Here is a 20858-nt window from a genome sequence, read left to right on the forward strand (position 1 = left end):
TTTCGTTTCACTCGAGTGCCACGGACAGCTCTCTCGTAAAGAGGATCGATCGCGTAAAACCTGGGCCCTCTCTCCTCGTCTTTCCACCCTTTGGTGAAACGTTTCGATCGATGGATGGAGTTTAGCATCGATGGTGAATATTGCACGTTTTAACATTTTGTCGCTTTACAATTTTTTTGGGGAGTGAGTTTTGTTCGACGAGCGATATACACTTGTTAATCTTGACTTTCTCGATTCCCTTACTTGGAATTATAATTAATTTAGATTAAGATGTTTCGTGCAAATATCTTTGCACATTTATGATGTAAATGTAAATGCAAGATGTTCGGTTAAGTAAATGGAATCGATAAAATGTCAAGAAGTAAAAATATTCGTCGCTTAATTTACTTTAAAATTCTCGATTGAAGTCTATTAAAATTAGGGAAACTTCGAATGGCTGTAGCTCCGAAGATAGCGACTTCCGGTCGACGAGTGAAAGATGGTTAGAAGCGCGGGATCTTACCCTTTAAAATGCTTTTTCGGTTATCTCGATACGACTTCCGAGATATCGTCGTGCAGAGAAAAGACAATTTTTAGCTCGCTCGAAACTCGACGAATCCTGCTGAAAACCGAATTAAAATTAGAAAAAATTTTGAACCGTTATAATTCCGGAAATAATAACTTCCGGTCAATGGACGAGAGCTCGTTAGAAGCGCTGAAGTGTGTCCTTTGAAACGCGTTTTTATTTATCCCGATACGACTTCCGGTTGCCGAGATATCGTCGTGTAAAGAAAAGGGTAATTTCTGATCGTTTATTATCCCCGTCCTTGTCGCTTACTCGGACCTCTCGCTCGCACCTAGCCCACACTGACCTATCCCAAATCGCAGACAAGCGACAGACGGAATTCCTAGAAAAACGTATTACATTTCCAGGAAAAATATCTAGGTCAGTGGATCGCATTCGTAATGCACGCGCTATGTTAAGCGTTATGGAAACTTTGAAACGTTGTATCTCGGTAACGGATCGAGATATCGGGATAAAACAAAAAGCGATTTAAATGGCATAATTTTCTCTATTTCCCGAGTCAATTTCGATGACAAAATTTTTAATTTTTCCTCGCGTTTTTTTTACCCGAAAATTTAATTTTCATTTGCGAATTCGCGTGATTACAGTGATTTATCGTTAATCGTATAAAGTATAGTTTAGGATTCGTAATATTTTCGTGGAAGAATTACAAACGTTTCTTTTTTCTTTTTTTTTTTTTACAATTTTAAAATTATACTTGGAACAATCGGATGAATTTTTTTGATTTACTCGAGAATATGTTAAATTTGTACAAAATAATATTCGTAAGAAAATCTTTAACGCGATTCATCGAAACGAATTATTGAAATAATTAGGAACGAGTCTTTCTTTACTTTTCTAAAATTAAAATTAAATTGAAAATGAGAGTCGTGTAAAAGGGTTAAATTAATCCCCATTTCTCTAGCAAGAGATTAATCGGAGCAATCTAATTTTACTCCATACTCGTCAGACAAATTCTCGGTTGCTCTTTGTTATGCGTTTGTTAAACGGCACATTGAATCTGCGCGTCCCAGATTTCTCGTCTCTTTGTTCAGGAACTGTGGACTCCGCTCTCAAAAATCGTGACTGGTGAGTCAACTTTTGCATAATCGAAACGCGAAAAATTTCGAGATACTCTATTTCTTACCACGATCCAAATAATATCTTCCAAATCTAACACTCAAAACGATAATCAATAATCTCGAAATTCTTGTAAAATTCCATATTTCTCGATTGACAAAAATTAGGAAGGACAAAATCGATTGTTCCTTGATCGATGAAAAAAGATAGAAAACAATGTCCACAACAACATCAAATTCCTCTTCCTCGCCATTAAACGTCGTAAATATTCGTCACGCGCGCCACCCTTACACGTCTCCAGCCACGATAATTATTATTACACGACGTTCCTTCGTCGAAAATTCCGCGACGCGTGTTCACCGTTATTTGCATATCTCCGCGCGGGAATGGATGAAAAGAGGAGGAGAATGAGTGGCGCGATCCGATAAAGGGAGGGGGCGGAGAAGAGAATCACGACCGCTTTAAAATAAGATTTTCCCTTTTCTTCTTCTTCTTCTTCTTTTTTTCTTTTCTAATGCTTTTTCGAGCTTCCGCTTTGAGAAAAGAGACGGCCACAGGTTTAATTAACTCGGGATTCTTGAGCGACCGCGACGACGACGACGACAAAGTTGGAGGAAGGGGTAGACTTTTTCAAAATAATTACGAGCGACGATTCCGCTTGAAGAGGGGAGGAGGAAGGGAGGATGCGCTGTCCTCCCTGCCCTTCTCTTTGCTCTGTCGATCGATTTGAGAAATTACCACGCTGTGGAGCAGTTTTAGGGATGTTTAGGGTGGAGAGAGATTTCTTTTTTATTTTGCTTTAATCCATTTTCTATTCCAAGTTTGTGTTGTATTGTAAATTGCTAAAATGATTAATAATCCAAAAGAAAAGTGTAGCATAGTAAATAGATTAGGTATAATTGTATTAATATCTCTGTTATTTTAGGGGATGTTAAAGTGGAAAATTTTTTTTAAAAATTTTGTTCCAAGTTTGTGTTAATTGTAAATGAATCGTGGGAATTGATCAGGAATGGAAGAGGAAAGTGTAGATATTAGAAAAATCTTTCTGAAGGAAGGGAGGGGTTCGAAATGCCTCGAAAGTTACGTAGTTAATGGTGTTAATAGAGTTCATAGAACTGTTACGGCAATATACGTAACCCGCATACATATGTAATATGTCTTTCTGGGAAACGTTCTCTTAACAGTCTTCGTCGAAAACTATCGAGAACTACTACTGAGTCTCTCGTGCTCACCCTTCAGTCCCCCCTCTCTTTAATCATGCACAGAAACGCGCTATTATATTCACAGATATATATATTTTACTGGAAAGATCAGAGTGTATATATTTTAAAACGTATGGATTTTATTTCACATACTTATTTTTTTTAGCGATCATCGAAAATTACGATTCTCCACGCGAAATAAATCCCAAGATGGATCATTTCGTGAAGAAAATATATTTGCTTTATAAAAATACGCACAAGGAAAGAAAATTAATTACGGAACAGCTTAGCCTTTTCGTTTCACAAGCGACAAATGACTGGAGTCGCGCAATCGATCGGCAATCGCGCAAACAGAAACGAACTTCGCGCTTGACTTGCAGATCGCTCCGACGATTTTCCATCGTGATAGGAAAGTATGTCGCGCAAAGAGCCTTGCTGCCAAGCCTCGATGAATAATCCACCAAGTGAATCGAAAACATTTATTTCTCGAGAATAGATTTCTCGTTTCTAAAAATCTTGCAGCTCTTTATAATTTTCTGTATTTGGGAATAATATCTCTTTCTTGTGTTATAAAACAATTTTAACATTTTAAAAAATTACCGTTTATCCAATCAATTTCGAAAAATATAAAATTCGCACTTCATTATTTCGACGAGCTGTTTCGAGGAAAGAATCGTTTTTCATCAGACACCCCTCCCTGAAATTCGAGGCTCCGGTTAAAGAGTCGGGTAACAACAACTTCTTCCGAGCAGAAAGAAAAGAAAAGAGAGTAACGATCGATGGGGTATTCTTACAGAGTATGTACGTATAGAGAATTGAGAGAGGAAAAATTAGCGTGTTATTTAGGGTGAGCACGGGTGAAATCGAGTGGAAAGGAGAACGAGACCGTGACTCGTCAGACGCGCAAGGTCGGGGAACGCGAGAGAGATGGGCAGAGATGTAATTCGACCAAGAGTTTCGAGGATCTCGCGGAGATGATCTCGAGGGATGAATAGAAACGATCCTGTTTACTCTTTCAACCCTCCGGCCAAGATACGTAGATTTTTACAAGAAGAAGAAGAAGAAGAAGAAGAAGTTTTATCCACATCTACTTCTTCTCTCTTTTTCTCTTCCACCGAATCATTCGGATTTACGTTTACACTCGTTTTCTTTTCTTCGAACAACACGAAAGAAAGAAACCCACTTTTTCTTCTTCTTCTTGTTTCTTCGCCCGAGAAGAGTTTCCGAAGAAATCCACGCTCATCCCAGACAATGGAGGAATACCTATCCAGGTTTCGAGGGAAAGGGGGAAGAAATCGATATCACTCCGCCAAGCAGTTTTCCAAATGGAGGAACTTTTCAGACGCGATACGATCGTCGTAAAATAGAGATTAATTAATCCTAGGATTATTCGATATTGCTCCGATCTTTCCAGAATCTTTCTCAAATTTCCAAGAATTCTCTTTATTTTTTTTTAACAAAATTCATCTAATCCCTCTTTTAATTGGCTAGCATCTTTCATCGTTTCTCGATGCTTTTTACAATGATTATAAAATACTGGAAATAATTTTGCAATTCCAACAATTTTCATTAACACACACGTAAGCACGATTATTATATAATTCTTTTTCAAATTTCAATTCGAATTCGAAGAATTACAAATACCGATGAAAGGTGATCCACGTTAAAAATATTGTTGGAGAGAGGGTGACCACTCTTTTTCTTTCCTCCTCTCCCCATAAAAATCCGACGACTTTCTCGTCACGACCTCGAGTGTTGCACGTGTTCCAGGGACAATATCGCGAGTATTCACGCGAAAATTACCCGTTTGATCTCGATCCTTTTCCTTCCTCCCCACCTCTCATGGTTTTTTTCCTCGTGGAAGCGCGGAACGATAATTGTTATCAAGAGGGCGGGGGAAGGAGAAGAAGTCGTCAACCACCCTTCTCCCCGTCATTCCCCGCGATATATTCCCTCCTCATTTGTTTCTGCTTCTTTGTTAAAACGCTAAATCCCTCCTCATTTGAAAGTCTAACCACCACCGCCACTCGTGTTCCAAGCTTTCCAGCAAGCCGCGTTTCTCGCGAAACGATCCATCTCACTTTCCGTCCGCGTTCTCTCTTTCTCTCTCTTCCATCCTCGTCTAAATTATGATTTTTCGCTCGTTCCCCACCCTCCTCCATTTTATTTTCTCCCCCGATGATTCTTTTAATGTCGGATTTATTTAAGTTAAATGGAAGAGTGGTGGCAGATAATAATTTTTCGATAAAAATCATTTACGTGTTGCACACTAATTTGTTATTTATAGTTAATTTAGTTGTTGAATTACGGATTTTCTAATTGAGCAGATTCGAAAAGTATATTTGTTATAATTAATTGATTGGCAACGTTCGAGAAAGGCAACGAAGATTCATTTTGATTAATTTTAAAATTAAAATTCAATATACATTTCTTTCTTTTCTTTTTTGAATATCTTTAAACGTATAATATAATTCAAAAATCAACAACAGAGAGAATCAAAGAGAATTTAGAAATATTTCACGATGCTTTTTATTCAAATATTGTTACGAACCGCGGCAAATTTTTTTTATAAAAAATCATTTTTATAGCGATACGATATTTGTAACAATGTTAACAGCAACAATAATATTAAAAGGATCAATAGTTAATTTTAAAATTTAAATCCAAATGTGCAATATGCGTTAAAAAATATATCGACAAAACAAATTATTCAACAACGAATCAGAAAAATTTTACAAATATCCCGTAATAATTCTTATATACAATATAAATACTGTTACACGAGGCGCGCGGCACGGGCGAACGACGCGATCGCTCGTTTGTTGACATTCGAAATATCGATTTCGAACGGAGTCGTTTTCCGGACACCGAGCGGTACGGTCGTGTTTCTCCTCTCCTCGTCGAGCGAATATTACGTTATATCGCACGGTGAGTAATTATTTTAGATAATTGTAAATAGATTGAACGATCGTTGTTTAAAAAAAGGGGCAATCGCGGTGGAGTGCGCGGTGTCAATAACGATATCGATAACGAAATCGAGTTTTTTCCCGTTCGCTTGCGTCGTCGAACGATTTTTTCACGATTATTTCTTCGTCTCGGATAATTCGATCAATACGAATTACAGATAAAACGTCGAAATTTTTATTCTTCTTTCGATTCGCGTGAGAACGGAAGAGCGAGTAACGCCTCCGATTTCCTCCTCCTCCTCCTCCTCTATACTCTTCCGGTTCCGCTTTAGTTGCGTTCGTTTTTTGTTGCGTCGATCGAATCGCGTTTTTCGAAGGATAGAAAAAATCGCGAGAAAAAAAAAGAGAGAGAAAGAGAGTCGATGGAGGAAAAATTGCGAATTAATACTGCGTTTGATATCTCACTTTCGATTCGTGCGAACGTTTGATCTCTCTTTTTGTCTGCCATTTTTTAATTAATTAGTGTTTTCATCTCGAGTTGAAGGAATTCGATTTTTTTATCGCTCTGGATCTCGTTCGTGAAAGAAAAATTTAAACTTTTCTTCCTTTTATCGAAAATGTAGAATCGTGATGGGAAAATTTTCGGAAAGAACGCTCTCTTTCTCTCTCCTTCAACGATTCGCGTAGATTTTCGCAAAGAAACCGCCGATACGAATAGTAAAGCATGCAAATCATTGCGTTTCGGAGGAAATTGACTCGTGGTTAACGAACCGAGAAGGCTCCGACAAAATGGCCTCCACGCCGAATGCTCTCCTCTCTCTTCTCTCTCTCTCTCTCTTTATATATACACACGCGTTTGTTTCTTCGGAATCGCGATGTTCGTGAAAAACGGCGAAAAGAAACGTAAATACTCGACGCAGGCGATGGCCTGATCTCGAAAATTCGTCGAATTGTCGCGATTATTTGTTGACAAATGGATTTTCGAGTCGATAGAGAGAGGCGATGATTCACAAGGTTTGAGTCATATCTAGTGTTGTCATACCTAGAGTTTCTGAGAATAGTCGTGGGAAAATTTTGCGTAATGCGCGGTCGAATTACCGTTCGAAATCTCAATCTTGATTAATATTAATAATTTTATACCAAAAATTATTTGGTATAAAATTCTGTAATATATATCACGAATATATATATCACTGAATAATAGTAATTTAATTGCAAGAAAAGGATAAAAAATTATTTAAACGTGATACGCATGCAAAAAAGATAAAGGATGGAGAAACGTTTTCACTCACCTCTGAGAATTTGATACAGGAAGACCTTGATGTGGTCGGGACTTAGATGCTGAGGGCTGACGATAATCTTGTGCAAATCGCTCTGAAGCAGCTCCGTGATCACATATCTATTTTTGTTTCGTTAAGGAATTCACCAATTTCAAAATTAAGAGAAATCAATCGAACGATTTCTCAATTATATTCGACAGTATATAAAAAACTAGAATCTTAAAAACTAGAATCAATTTTATTTGTTCGAACACGCTGATTTCTTTCCTCCTCGTTTCTTCTTTCGAAAAAATTCTCTTTGCATTTGTATAGATATATACAGTTTATATTAGAAAGTGAAATTATTGTTTGGATTATAGGATCAATTACATTAAATTATTAATCGATAAATAGATAATAATGAGAATGGAGGATCGAGAATTGGAATTATTGTAGAAGGAAATTTTTTTAAAAAATATTCACCACTTATATTCGATGTAAAAAAAACCATTCGATTCATCATTTGAAATATAACCAAAAACGATGAAGAATTTTTGAACTTCAAAAATAAAGAAAAATCATCGATATTTGTAGAATCGATCGAAATCAATCTGGCAAGCAAGAAGGCGAATCGTCGGCTTAATGGATTCTTCCCTCGTCGGCCTCGAACGAGTTAATCCGTCGAAATGAAGGAGAAGGAGGAGGAGGAGGGCGTGGAAAGGAGGAAGAGAGAAGAATCGAGCCCGATGACGTGGAGCCGTGACGAAAGTAGCTGGCCTTAATAAACCCGGCGGGGTAATTTACGGAGCACGGGGTGAAAAGTTGTTGGGGAAGTTAAGCCGCCACCGGCCACGGACAATGGTGGAACGAGCATCCTCCTTTTGTCAACCGAGAAAACTGCCCTGATAAAAGTGTTTCTTGTCTTCCCTCTCGAGCGCGTTCCGCCTCGATTAATCGTCCTTCTGTTTCGGATATCGATCGGGCGTTTTAAAAATAGGGAATGGAAGGAAGGGGAGTACGGTTCGATCGATTTAACTCTGTTCGATTCCCTTTCAATTTGCAAATTTTTCGCGGAACAAAAATCGAAAAGAATTGGATACGAATCGAAATCAAACTCGATCTAAAAATTATTATCCTCCTTTTCCTTCCTATCCTATTTTTATCGAATCGTTGTAATCATAAAGATCGAACGATCTCACCAAAGAATCACGATCTTTTGAACGTTAGATACGTTATTTTTTTTATAAAAAGAACAAACTCATTCCCCTATTATTATCCCCTGAACGAACAATCAAAATCAAAGAGGCTATCCATTACCTTTACAACGAATAAACAAAATCCAGAAGCAAGTTCCAATATCGAAGGATCGTTGCGTTAAAACACGCGGAAAGAAAACAAATTCTATTTGCTCGACGAGCCTCGATCGATTAATCCACGAGTCACGGAGCAAGAGAGAAAAAAATGACGATCCTCAAACATGTAGACGGAAAAACAGTAGCCGTGAAGTTGGGCAATTACCAGAGTCACGGTAATCACAAGCGCTCGTTGCTCGCAAGAAACTTATCCAATCCCCTCCCACCAGCTTCTCTCTTCCACGGTAATCTCGCGCGAGAGAGGGAAGGGGAGGGATATAGGAGGAGAGAGAGAAAGGGATCGACAAAGAAAGGGTGGAAGAAAACAGGCAAGGGGGCAAGTTTCGCGATGAAAAACAACTGGAGAAGTTTTTGCGCGACCCGAACGAAGGCCGGAAGTGAAGGAGGGGGTGGTGGAGCAGCCATCTGTGCGCACGAGATCCTCTTCCTCTTCCGGTATGGGATCGAAAACGAGGGGATGTGCTCGATATCCTTTTCCTTTTCTTTCCTTTCTTTCCTTTCCTTTTTTTCCATTATTGGTCCGCGCGAATCTTTTCCGGATTTTTTTCTATTCGAATTCGAAATTGGAAAGAGTTGAAATTTAATTTGATTTGCCAGGAATTTTGGTCGTGTATCACGAAAGATTTTAGATTTAGGATAGATTTTTTTTTTGAGAGTTTGTGTAAGAAAGTTTCAAACAGGGAAACGTAATTGTAGAAACGTGTGTATTTAAAGAAGGTCTAAAAATTGAATTTAATAGTTCTTGTTTGTGTCTGTATTGTTCTTATATGGAAAATAATAAGGGGATAAGGATTGTATTTCTCAAATACAAAGAATGGAACGTAATTGTGGAACGATGTATTACAGGCCAATATTTGAAGAGGACCGATCTTGTTTGAGGAAAGATCTTGTTAATTTTGATGAATTTGTATATATGGGGAACAACTTTCTCTTTTCGAGAAATTAGAGATACGCTTACGTTTCCATGTTTCTTTTTTTTTTCACTCCTTTAAAAATTATAACACAATGATTTCTTTTCTCATCATTTGTAAAATTGTTGCAGATCTCCTGCGAGGAACTCCCTTTCAACCACGCTCGTTTACGAACGTTTCATCGAATATGATATTCACGTTCTTCGAAGGTATGCTTTGAAGAAGGAGAGGGAAAGAAAGGAAAAGAAAAAAACGAGGGAAGGAATTAAATTAACTCGATAGAGGGGGCATAGGAAATAAGATACGAGTAAAATGCAGGCGCGTGAATACCAGAAAGAAAACCAGATACCAGTTGGAGGATTTAAAACCGGGCATAAAACTATCGAACCTACAATATTTCATATATTTCCTTTTTATCTTTCTCTCTTCGTATAATTGCCCTCGCAATATTTATTCTATCGTCGTCCCTTCGATCATTTCGATCTCCTCCTCCTCTCATTAAAATATTTAAATTCCACGATTCGATCACTCACTTTGAATTATCCCGATCGAGAGACAAATAATATCCTTAGCCTCTCCCTCTTACGTACCATATTCCGATTATTCCATCCATTTCCGTTTAAATAAAAAATTGTCTTACGTCACAATCGAAAAAAAAAAAAAATTCAAAGATATGCAATAGAATTTTCGACCACATTTCAATAAGACTTCGACTTGGCCCAATTGCCCCACTCCTTAAACAACAATCATTAATCACCCGCGATTAAAATCTTGCCCGACCATCGAGATTCGCCATTGTGATCATCATCAACTCCTTCGCGTCCTTCGAAATCTCTCCTTTCTTTCCTCTCCTCTCCTCTCTCTCTCTTACACATTAAACACACACACGAATGGACAAAGACGGGGCACGGAGGCAAAGGGAGGAGAAGGAGGAGGAGGAGGAGGAGGAGGAGGATAGAGCTAGAGGAGGCGGGGGAGGGGGAGGGGGAGGGGAGAGGAAGCAGAGAGGAGAATGAAATAGTATAATGGCGGAATGAGGTCGACTGGTAGGTTGGAATGCAGGTAGAGGCTGGCTGGCGAAGCTGGCCTGGTGGTATGCAAGTCGACTGGTCCGGCTGGCTTCGAACACCTAGGCGCGCGCAAGCCCCTTTTGCCGGCGTTCCACGCTGTCTCCTGCTGCCTTTTGATATACGATCGATGGCCCCCTTCAACCGCGATATTTCCAAGTACCAGGCGACGATGCATCCTCGGCGAAGGATGCCGAGGTGGCAGCGGCTCGCTCGCTCGCTCGCTCGCTCACGGGCGACCGGATATTTTCGCGAGAATCGAGCGGTTCAAGCGTCCTCGAGGTCACGAGGAGTCGTATGAATATATATATATATATATATATATATATATATATATATATATATATATATATATGTAGGGGGGCAGGCAACCTGTTTCTCCGAGGATGGTAGTGGCGATTGATCGATTCGAGTTTGGGTGGGAATTTGGGTGGGTGGATAATTAGAAAGTTCTTCTTGGAATATTTATCCAAGAAGAAGGAGAATTTATCATTCGAGCATTTCAAAGCTTTTAGAAGAAATTTTTAATTTCCATTCTTTGAGAGATATTGGATAGTTTACGAGTAGATTATTTATTATTCGCGTCAATCGTCGAAATTTAAAAAAAAGAGACAAAATGAACAAGTTCCTCGATTACGCGATTTTGAAAAAAATCTTTGTAAATCCGTTCGAGGGGAGGAGTTTAAATTTTGACGTTTCTGAAAAATAACGGGCGCGAAAAAAATGATCGATCGGATCGCGAATCCGAGAATCCGCGAAACGAGAAACGGGAGGAACGGAATTCCGTGGAGGCTTGATCGATTCGCGCGCGCGCGGAGGGTCACCGGACGCTTTCAGCGTATTATTCAGAATTCGCGGCGAGATTTAATCGCGTTTTCGGCCTCCATCCGCGATTTCCACCGATCTAGTGCCATCGAAACACTTTTAACCGCGTCGCCATCAATCTTCCCCGATCGATCCGCTAGAGAGAGAGAGAGAAAAAGAAACAAGCGTCATTTCTCTCTTAACAATCGTTCGAGCCGAGCTCGATAAGCTTAACAATCTGCCCGACGAACCTCGTTTATCCACCGATCTACACGCGACATTCGAATCGATATATATATTCGAAAACGATGAAAACGTGACTGGATTAGTTTCCTTTTTTTTATTTTGAGAACTGGACTCTTTTCGAATCTTTTATCATATTAATTTATTATACTAGTTTTGTTACTTTTCTAGTTAGAAAAAAAATTGGCTATAGAAATTTATAAAAGTAAAATCGTATTTAATTTAATAGAGAAAAGTATAATATAATTGTTGCGATTAATCAGAGAACATCGTGTTAATTAATCGAATCTATTTCCTTGTGTTTCAAGGCGCACGAGAGCAGCGGGTTTTAATAGAGCGATTTGCGCCATCCCTCCCCTCCCTTCCCGGAAGAGACGCCCGCGCGTTGCAACGAATTACAAGGAGAGGGAGAAGAGGGAAGGGGAACGATGGATCGATGGCGGATCGATGGATAGCTCGGTGAAAGGTTCGGTTTCCGTTTCGGTTTAAAAAGGATTTAAGTAGGAAAGAAGGGTCGTATCAACGCGGATTCGATCCGGATAAAAAGATGCTATTGTTCGAGCCGAGGTAACGAATTGCACTTTCGCCGGGATCGGGCCTGGCCACGACATTGCTTAATGGGCGACGCGTGGAGCTTGATACGCGGAATAATTTCCCTCTCGGATAAAGGCGGGATCGTGAGAAAGTTGGTTAAATTAAAGAACTGGAGATTTTCTTCAGAAGGATCGACCGTGAAGAAAGGGGTCTCGATTCAGACGCGACTTTCTTAAAATAAAAGCAATAATTTCCGATAATCGATCCGTGTTAAAATTCCTCTCGAACGATATAAATATCATCTCGAGGGATCCAGTTCGAGGATCTTGGTAGCGAAAAATTATCGTAGCGTTTAGAGGAAAGGGTGTTGACGTGCGACGAGGGTCGAGGGTGTGCGCAAAAGGGGTCGCGTGTTATTCTAATAATATACGCTAGTTGATCGATCGACTAACGTTGTTCAATTAGCATGGATTATCAATATTAACGGGGTGGGCAAATATTTGCGTTATCCGGAGATCGCGCCGCGAGATAGCACAATTATCTGGAGCAACAACATCTGGCTACTTGTCGCGGCAATTCCAATTTTCCATCCCCCCCTCCTCCGAGAAATTTCGAAAGACGAATCCTTCTATTTTTGAAAAAAAAAAGTTACGAGGGAATAGAATTTGAAATTTCGTGATAAATATCCGTGTTGAATTTTTCGTTTAATATTTTTCAAAATGAACCCAAACGCATCTCCTCCTCCTCCGTCCCCGATTCTTCACAGACCTTTGATTCCGCCAACTTTCAATCACCTTTCACTCTTCACCTCGTTTCTCCTATTCCACTCGCGCACAACCCCCTCCCTCCCTCCCTCCCTCGCCCACGCTTTTTTCATCCCGCGCAGAGCACAGCTTTTTCACCTCGACAACAAATAAAGCTTATCGAAACCGCAATATTTTTCCTCCCTACATATATATATATTTCAATCCCGCCTCGACTCAACCCCCTCTCGAGCCACGTGTTGTTCCTCTGCTATTAATTCTCGCTTGCTCGTCGTTTCGAATCATCAACCTGGCCCTTTGATCCACCCCGTTCGGGAGAATCCCTTTTTCCTCTCGCGCCAAAATAAAATACGTAGAAAATTCCGATCCTCGCAATTAAACAAATCAAAATCCCGAAACTCGATTCGAAAATTGAATCCGTTTCGTCGAGATTCTCCGATCGCTTTCGAAAAGAAAAAAAATAAGCTACGAGAAAAGAAATCTTCTGAGAAGTCGAAAACAGTAACAAGATCCGCTTCCTGGACGACGGAGAGGAAAAGAGGGAAGATTTTCCGAGCCTTCGTTCTCGATTTCCCTTTTCCCTTCCCCTCCCCTCGGCGAAATGAAAATGATTTCGAGGAAGGTTTGGCGGTGTCGGGGATCGATGCGTGTCTGCCTCCTGGTAGGCACGTCGACCGGTTCCTGGACAAAGCGACTTGCCCCTAGCATCACCCAACGCGAAGGGAATCGAGTATCCTGCCGTTTCTCCTGTCTCCTCTCCCCTCCCCTCGTGCGCGCCTCGATACCGGTCCTCCCGAGGAGGAAGAAGAGGAAGAAGAAGAAGAAGAAGAAGAAGAAGAAGAAGAAGAAGAAGAAGAACCTGGAAGAGTTGGGATTCTTCGCTCCAACTTCACTTTCCGATCCTTGCAACGTTCAACTCTTCTTCTTTTCGAGAAAGAAATTTTTTCTTACCCGATTTCTTCCCTTCTTTTCGTTCTCATTGATAATCGATTGGTATTAAAGTATGTTTTCTTCTTTTTTTTTAATTCTTCGAAATTGAAATTTGCCTCGTAAGAAACGAACGATAAATTGAAAGAATTTTAATCAAGTCTCGAATTCCGAAACGTAAACAATACACGAGGAAAATTGGACCGAGGCAAGCAGCAATTACCACGAGTTGGGCGCAGTGAATTATATATTCGGGATACGCACAAGTTGGGAATCCTCTTGGAGCATCCTGTCGTTCGACATTCAACACCACTCCCGATCTTCGTACTAAAGATCCACTAACTGTTAATTATTAGACGTTGGCCGTAATATTAATTGCCAGTTCAATCCGATTCAATTGAAATCTCTCTAATTGAATCCATCTCCTCCAGAACTCCAACTCGTTCCAACATTAATCCCATCGTACGTTAAAACATCAACTCGAGAAACAGATACATCGCAAACTCGTCTTTCAAAGAATCGTTTCCAGAAAAAAGAAAAATCCATATAACACCCCTCGTCTCGAAGAAGAAGAATTCAAAGCCACGACGAAACGTTGGTCAAAAATCGTCACAGATCTCTCCTCGTCTCAGGATAACAAAGAAGAAGAAGAGAGGAGTAGGAAGAGGGAGTAGGGAGGAAAGTTAAGGACGATGATGAAGGCTTAGAGCGCGAGGTGTTCGAGCAAGGCCAATCCGGCTCGTCCGACCGGTCAACCGAGTTCGAACTGGCAAACAACGAGCACTGGGAACCAAGCCGGGATTCTTCTGCGCCCGATTCCTCTTGTCCCGCCGTAAAAAAATACCGATCTACGCCGCCGCGTGCAAATCCCCCGCGCCCGGATATCCTTCTTCTCCTCCTCGAGAAAGAGAGAGAGAGAGAGATCCTTCGAAATCCGTCGCGCGGGAGAGGAAGGCGGGGGAGAAGGATTCTGTTTCGGGAGGATCGCGCGTGGGCGTTCTCTCTCGATCGAAATTTCGAAGAAGAGGGAACGGAAAGAACGGAATTTGGAGAGTTGGTCCGGCTAAGGAGGGATTTTGGGGGGTTGCAAGAAGAGTAAGGAAATTGTTTTTCTCTTTTCTTGCTCGCGAGAGAAATTGGAATTTTTACTTCGGTTATTATCATTGTTGCTCCTCGGTCGATTTTTGTAAATTTTTTTCCTCGACGCGATGTAAAAGATATCTACAAATGTTTATAATTAATTTCGTTCTCGATATGATACAACATTTAACGACGATCCACCTCGCGCAATTTTCAAATTGACAGGAATACAGTTTTTTATTCGATGAAAAGTTTAACACAAACGATTGGAGCACAATGAAAAAATGAACACGGTCACTCGATTAATCAAAAAAAAGAGAGAGAGGGAGATAAAAAAGTTGTCTGAAAAAAAAAAAAAAAAAATGCGGCGCCAATCGAATGACAGAACGAGGTAGTGGAGGAGTTCAAAGCTCGCATGAAAATAAAATATGGATCGTCAAATCTGGTTTCAGCAATCCGAGCCAACGGCTTTTTTTTTTTTTTTTTTTTTTTTTTAAATAATACCGGAGGAACGAGTAAGGCGTAAAAGGGAAAGAGAGAGAGAGGGAGGGAAGGAGAGAAACAAAGGACGGGGCGGCCAAAAACTGCGCGAGACCGATCGATACACGGCCACGATACTCGATATATTGCGGAGAAACTGGCGGAGAGAGGAAGTTGCAATCGATGCTTCCGGTTCGAGGCACGCAGCACGCATACACACGCACGCACGCACACACGTCGAGGGCACCGTTTTCCTCTCTATCGTTGTGTCGTCATTTGATTATTGCAATTTTTTTTTTTTTGATTTGCAATTTTAAAATTTAGAGAGTTTTGTTTTTAAAACGATACGGTTTTTTCTTTCTTGGGGCGGAATTAAAAATCAATAACCGATGAATTAATTTTAATTTTAATCGATATTTAAATGTATTGTTTTTGTTATTATTATTATTATTATTATTATTATTCGAGGTACGTTAATCGCGATACACTTGGTCCCATCGTCGATTCAAATTTCATTTCCACGTTTATTTTTATCATCCTTCCCCCCTTTTTTCGTTTATTAATTTTATGTTTCTGTTTACCGCGTGGAACGAGTCTCCTCTTATTGCGCGACAACTCTTAATAAAAAAAGTGATTGGACAAAAAAGAAGACGATTATTACGATGCACGCGAACGATATTCGAAATGGATATGACGCCGATTTTTTCTTTTTTTTTTAAATATTTTTAAATATTTATATTCATACTCCAGTTAAAATATTTTTCGACAAATTATACGCATAGCACCAAAAAAAAAAAAATCATTTCGCAAAATTCAGCACGCTTCCAGGGATGCAGGAGAATGCTCGAACAAAATTTTGAAATGGAAAGTTGGGAAACGTTCTTCAACCCTTATAATATTCCGAAAAAAAAAAAGAAAGAAGAAAAGAAAGAAAAAAAAAAAAGGTCAACCGGAGAAAAAAGTTCCACAATTAATTCCATTTTTTCCTCCCCCCACTTTTCCTAATTCACGGTTTTCTTTTCTCATCAGCAGTCGTTAACGAAAAAAAATTTATTCAGAATTTTTCCTCCTCTTTCGCTTCTTCCCATATCGTGTCAACGTGGTATCGTAGCTTCTCTGCTCCATCGTGGAGAAAATTAGAGAGGAAGAAGGAAACTTTAACTCCTACACCAATCGATCATTTCTCAACCCCTTCGGATTTTTAACGTTTGCTCTTCGATTACGACCAGGAGGATCCTTTGATTCGAGTGAATTCTTTTGGATCCGAGTACACGTTGAGAATCTGACGTGTCGAGAGAGAATAATAATATAATAATTTCACCAATTTCAAGAAAAAGCATAAAGACACCACAAAGCTTATCATTAATGAAGAATTACAGAGAGAAAGAGAGAATTATATTACCATCAAATGTCGAGAATTATTGTAACGAATTTGTACGTTTGTTTCAGATTAATTCTATTCTATATAACGCGTGTGAACGCGTCAAGATTGTCCACAATGTGTCCAGATGTATATCCCAGGCGTCATCTCGAGGCGTCCAGAAAGGGTTAATAAGCGAGCGTCGAGAAATCGGAGAGTTTAATATTAACCGCCAATCAAGAGGAATATAACCGTCACGAATCGTTCCCGACGCCCGTGTCGAATCATTTGCGCCGAATCATTTCATAGCCGCGCCACATTGTGCCGTTTTAACTAAACGCACGATTAAATGGCCGATTCAATGGTGTGGCAAACGCAGGGTGTTTTCGATCGTTGCTTTCGCGTTACGATCGAGGCTCGAATAGAAAACGAGGCGAACGAAAGCAGCGTAAATGGAAGAAATTTTCCAAATTTCTCAAACAATTTCAAGGATAATTATTTTCGAAATTCGAATTTTAACGTGTAACATAGTTCTTCTTTTAAAAAAACATTCGAATCGTCTGAGAGAAGTTTAGTTTATAAATTAAATATCGAAAAATTTATTCCTGGCTATATATATGTCCTTTTAAGATCGAATAAGAAGATCGAATAAAAAGAGCAATTATCATTCATCGAATAATAATATTCGAAAGAAATATCTTGACACATCTTTCCTCGTATCTAATATTTATTTGAATTTCGTTCCAGGAACGAAAAGCCTGGCCAACGAGGCAACATTTCGAGGGAGAGGCGTGTATACAAACAAAATGTATCGAGATAGCGAACCGAAACCGTATCGGGAGTTTATTTTGAAACGAAATGGGGGGAGGAGGAGGAGGAGGAGGAGGAGGATAAGAGGCGACGATTCGCTCAATTTGGAGCGCGGGATCGATCTATACGTTGGACCGCAAAGTTCAAGGGATCGAATGGAGGACTCGACGTTCGACGCGCACCTTATTAAGCCAGAATTCCCAATCGACTTTCTTCCACAGTGTCGCGTGACGTCATTCGAGGCTTTATTAAGAAACACTGTCTCCCACGGGACCCGATCGCTCCCTATATTGGCTGCCCTTAAAACGTGATCCGTCGAGTCTTTGATTGCCTATAAATAATCCCTTTTAACGCTTTAGCTTCGCGATCGAATACCAGATTTATTATATTCGAACGTTGTTGGAAAAAAAATGGTAAAATTCAAATTTCGTATTTCCTCTTTGTCGAAAAAAAAAAAAAGGAAAATTGGAAAATGGCAAAATTTTTCAGAGAGACGAAAGAAAATATAATTTGGAAATATCCGTGGATCTTTTGGGTTGAGGATTTATTGAAAAATGTCAATTTAAATTTAAATTTAAATTTTCAGAGATGAAAATAAATAAAAATTATAAACGATTCTTTAGGTCTTTCGGCTTGAGATTTATTTTCGTCGTAATTTAAAAAAAAAAAAGGAAAGCAAAATTCAAATTTCATACCTCTTTTTTTTTTTAAATCGAATACGTTTGAAAAATAACCAAATTCGAATTTTCACGGATCAGAGATAGAATAATAAATAGATTTATACTTTAGATTTATTTTCGCTATTCGTTGTCGAAAAATGGCCAAATAACGTAATAAATTCCCTCGATTTTCTTCATCGAACGTTGTTGAAAAATGGCGGAATGCAAATCGCGCGTTTCCTTTCATCGTTGAAAAATGGAACCATTCCGAATTTCGTATTTTCTCAAATCGGGCACCACGCAACGTATTATATAAATTCCACGTTCCCCAAAATTATTATTAGAAAATATCGGAAATTGTCGCGTGAAAAAAATAAAATAAAATAGAATAACGCGAAGGAAAAATTATAAAAGTAACGTGTATCATTGACCACAATTTTCCAAAAAAAGAAAAAAAAAAAACCAAGAGAGATCGCATTTATTCACACGCATTCCTCCGCGATCGTTTTATTTTATTTCATTTTATTTGATTTCGGGGAGGGGAGGGCCACCCCTGGTAAAAAGAGAGGTTTTTGAGGTCAGAGCAATTTGATGGGACGTGTCGTGGAGCGGCGAAAAATCAACGTCCCGCGAAAAATGACCTCCATCGGGGTGGAATTGAAATTTGGCCAAATAAAGGTTGGCGGTTTCCGGCCGATCACGCGACAGAAACACCTCGTCCCGCGATTAAATCTTCGGTTCGTTGCCGCGCATATGACAAATCTCTTTCCTCCCCCTTTCTCTTTTAACTTGTTAGAGCGAATCGTTTTCCTTACTCGTCGTATTATTTCAAAATTTGAAAAAAAAAAAAAATAAATAAATTGGAATTTTTGCAGAAACGTGTATCAACATGCGATAGTTATATAGATTAGTTATATAGATAATGTATGGTGTAGCAAGTATTTTGATTAGAGAAAAAAAGAATTGAATCGATTGAATTTCTTGAAAAATTCTTCTTTCGAAATGAATGGCTCTGATCATTCCGATAAATCACAATCCCCTCCCGCGAAACGAAATTCGAAATTCTCTCTCTCTCTTTCTCTCGGATAAGAGAAGAAACAATCGAAACGATCGGAACGAAAGCGTGACTCTGTATCGATGTTGGCTCGATGACAGCCCAAGTTTCGCCCGGGAAATTAATTTATAGTCGCTGATGAATTTCTATTACGCCGTTACTGGCCTGATTTCATGGTAGAAATTCGATTTGCCACGCGGTATCGACGCACACCTGCCTATATATATATATATATATATATATACACACTTGTCTGCTCTATCGAGAAGGAAATTGGGATTTTCGAATCGCTCTCTGGAGGGAGGGAAGGGCGGATTTTGAGTTACATAATGTTTCGAACTAGGCGGCGGTAATTGCGCGAGAAATTATCTCGTTAAATCTGAAATTTAAATTGGTATAGTTTGCAGGTTTAAATTTAAATTATTTGAAATTTAACGACCGAGAAGTGCACACGTGACGTGTCCATAGAAGATTGGCCTTTTTTCTTTTCAATATTCGTCTCTCCCTTAATCTTAAATACCATCCATAGACTTTATAAATCTAACATCTTTCCTCTTTTATCACCAGAAAACTCAACCAGGAAAACGATATATAATCAGAGATACAATCTTTCATTCCTCTTTCATCGAACGTGATCAAATAACGCGATCAAGAAACATCATCCATTCCCCTTCTCCTAATCTTCTCCTAAAGAAGGAGCAAGGAACAACTGTCACAATGGAATCGCGGATGAAACGAACGAGAAAGTGGATTCCTCCTTCCCCCTCGTTACGAGGGTCTAAGCACGCGTATCGGGCTGCGTGCACGCGTATCGATAATCGCATAATAAGCCGGGAGCCTGCTCGCCGCTTAATGAGTGCTCTAATGAACAACCGTGCTACGTATGGCCCTGTGTCGGCGATCAATTAATAGTTGCACTAACGGTTATCGCGAATTCACCACACGAAATCCGGATATTCGTCTTTGTGCGATCCCGTCCATCCATCCATCCCCGGATTCTGGATTCTTTTTTTACTTTTATTTCGATGATATTCTTTGCTGGATGTGAGAATGTTCGAGGATAATGATTCGAATTTTTTCTTCTTTTCTTTTTGGAATTTTGTTGGATGGTTACAGCAAATTAAAATTAAAATTATCTGTAATGTATTCTCGTAAGTATATTTTATGTTCGATTTTACAACTTGATTTCTAAGTATCTTAAAATGTTTCAGATTCTTTTTTTTTGTTTTCCAATACTCTGTGTATTCGTCGACGGATTTTAAGAGGCAAGAATAATAGATGAGAGATGTTTTATCTATTAATTCGAAGCGAGATAAAGCGAAACAAGTCTCGTCAGTCTCGCTCTATTTCCTCGTATTCGCCTCGTAATGTTGAAATCTCGAAAAGGAGGAGAAGAAAAGAGAGAGAGAGAGAGAGAGAGAGAAAAAGAAAATTCGCAGTAAAAGTCGTGAGAAACGTTGAGAATCGCCGCAATAAAACCTGGACAACTAACAATCCGCAACTTCGTTATTCCACGTCGTGAATCATCGAATATCGTCTCCCCTCCAACTTTTCTTCTTCTTTTTTTTTTTCCTTTTCCTTTTTTTCCTTTTTTTCTTTTTTTTTTACGAGTTTAAACTTGGAAAGTGCGTCGTAAAAGCTACCGAAAGTACGAACTTAACTACCACTACCACCACCGTTACCACTGCTGCTGCTGCTACTATCACTTTGAACAATCTTATGTAAACGATAGTTTTAAACTTAATTGCAAGATTCAAGACCAAGACGAGAAAGGTTCGAGAGCCGAGGAAGAGAAACGCCC

General features: G+C 39.4%; 1 protein-coding gene across 8 annotated transcripts in view; it reads right to left on the reverse strand.

Moving 5' to 3' along the window:
- LOC410956 (serine/threonine-protein kinase NLK) overlaps positions 1-20858 on the reverse strand; it is a 181611-nt gene that overhangs the window by 43086 nt on the left and 117667 nt on the right. For all 8 annotated transcript variants that reach the window (XR_003304377.1, XM_016911230.2, XM_016911235.2 and 5 more), the window contains exon 4: positions 7025-7131. Coding sequence is in view for 7 of the 8 variants with exons in the window: in XM_016911230.2 (XP_016766719.1) it covers positions 7025-7131 (107 nt within the window). In the remaining variant the exon portion in view is untranslated. The remainder of the gene's footprint in view (positions 1-7024; positions 7132-20858) is intronic.

The sequence above is a fragment of the Apis mellifera genome, linkage group LG3 (assembly GCF_003254395.2).
Source record: "Apis mellifera strain DH4 linkage group LG3, Amel_HAv3.1, whole genome shotgun sequence".
Classification (NCBI taxonomy): Eukaryota; Metazoa; Arthropoda; class Insecta; order Hymenoptera; family Apidae; genus Apis; species Apis mellifera.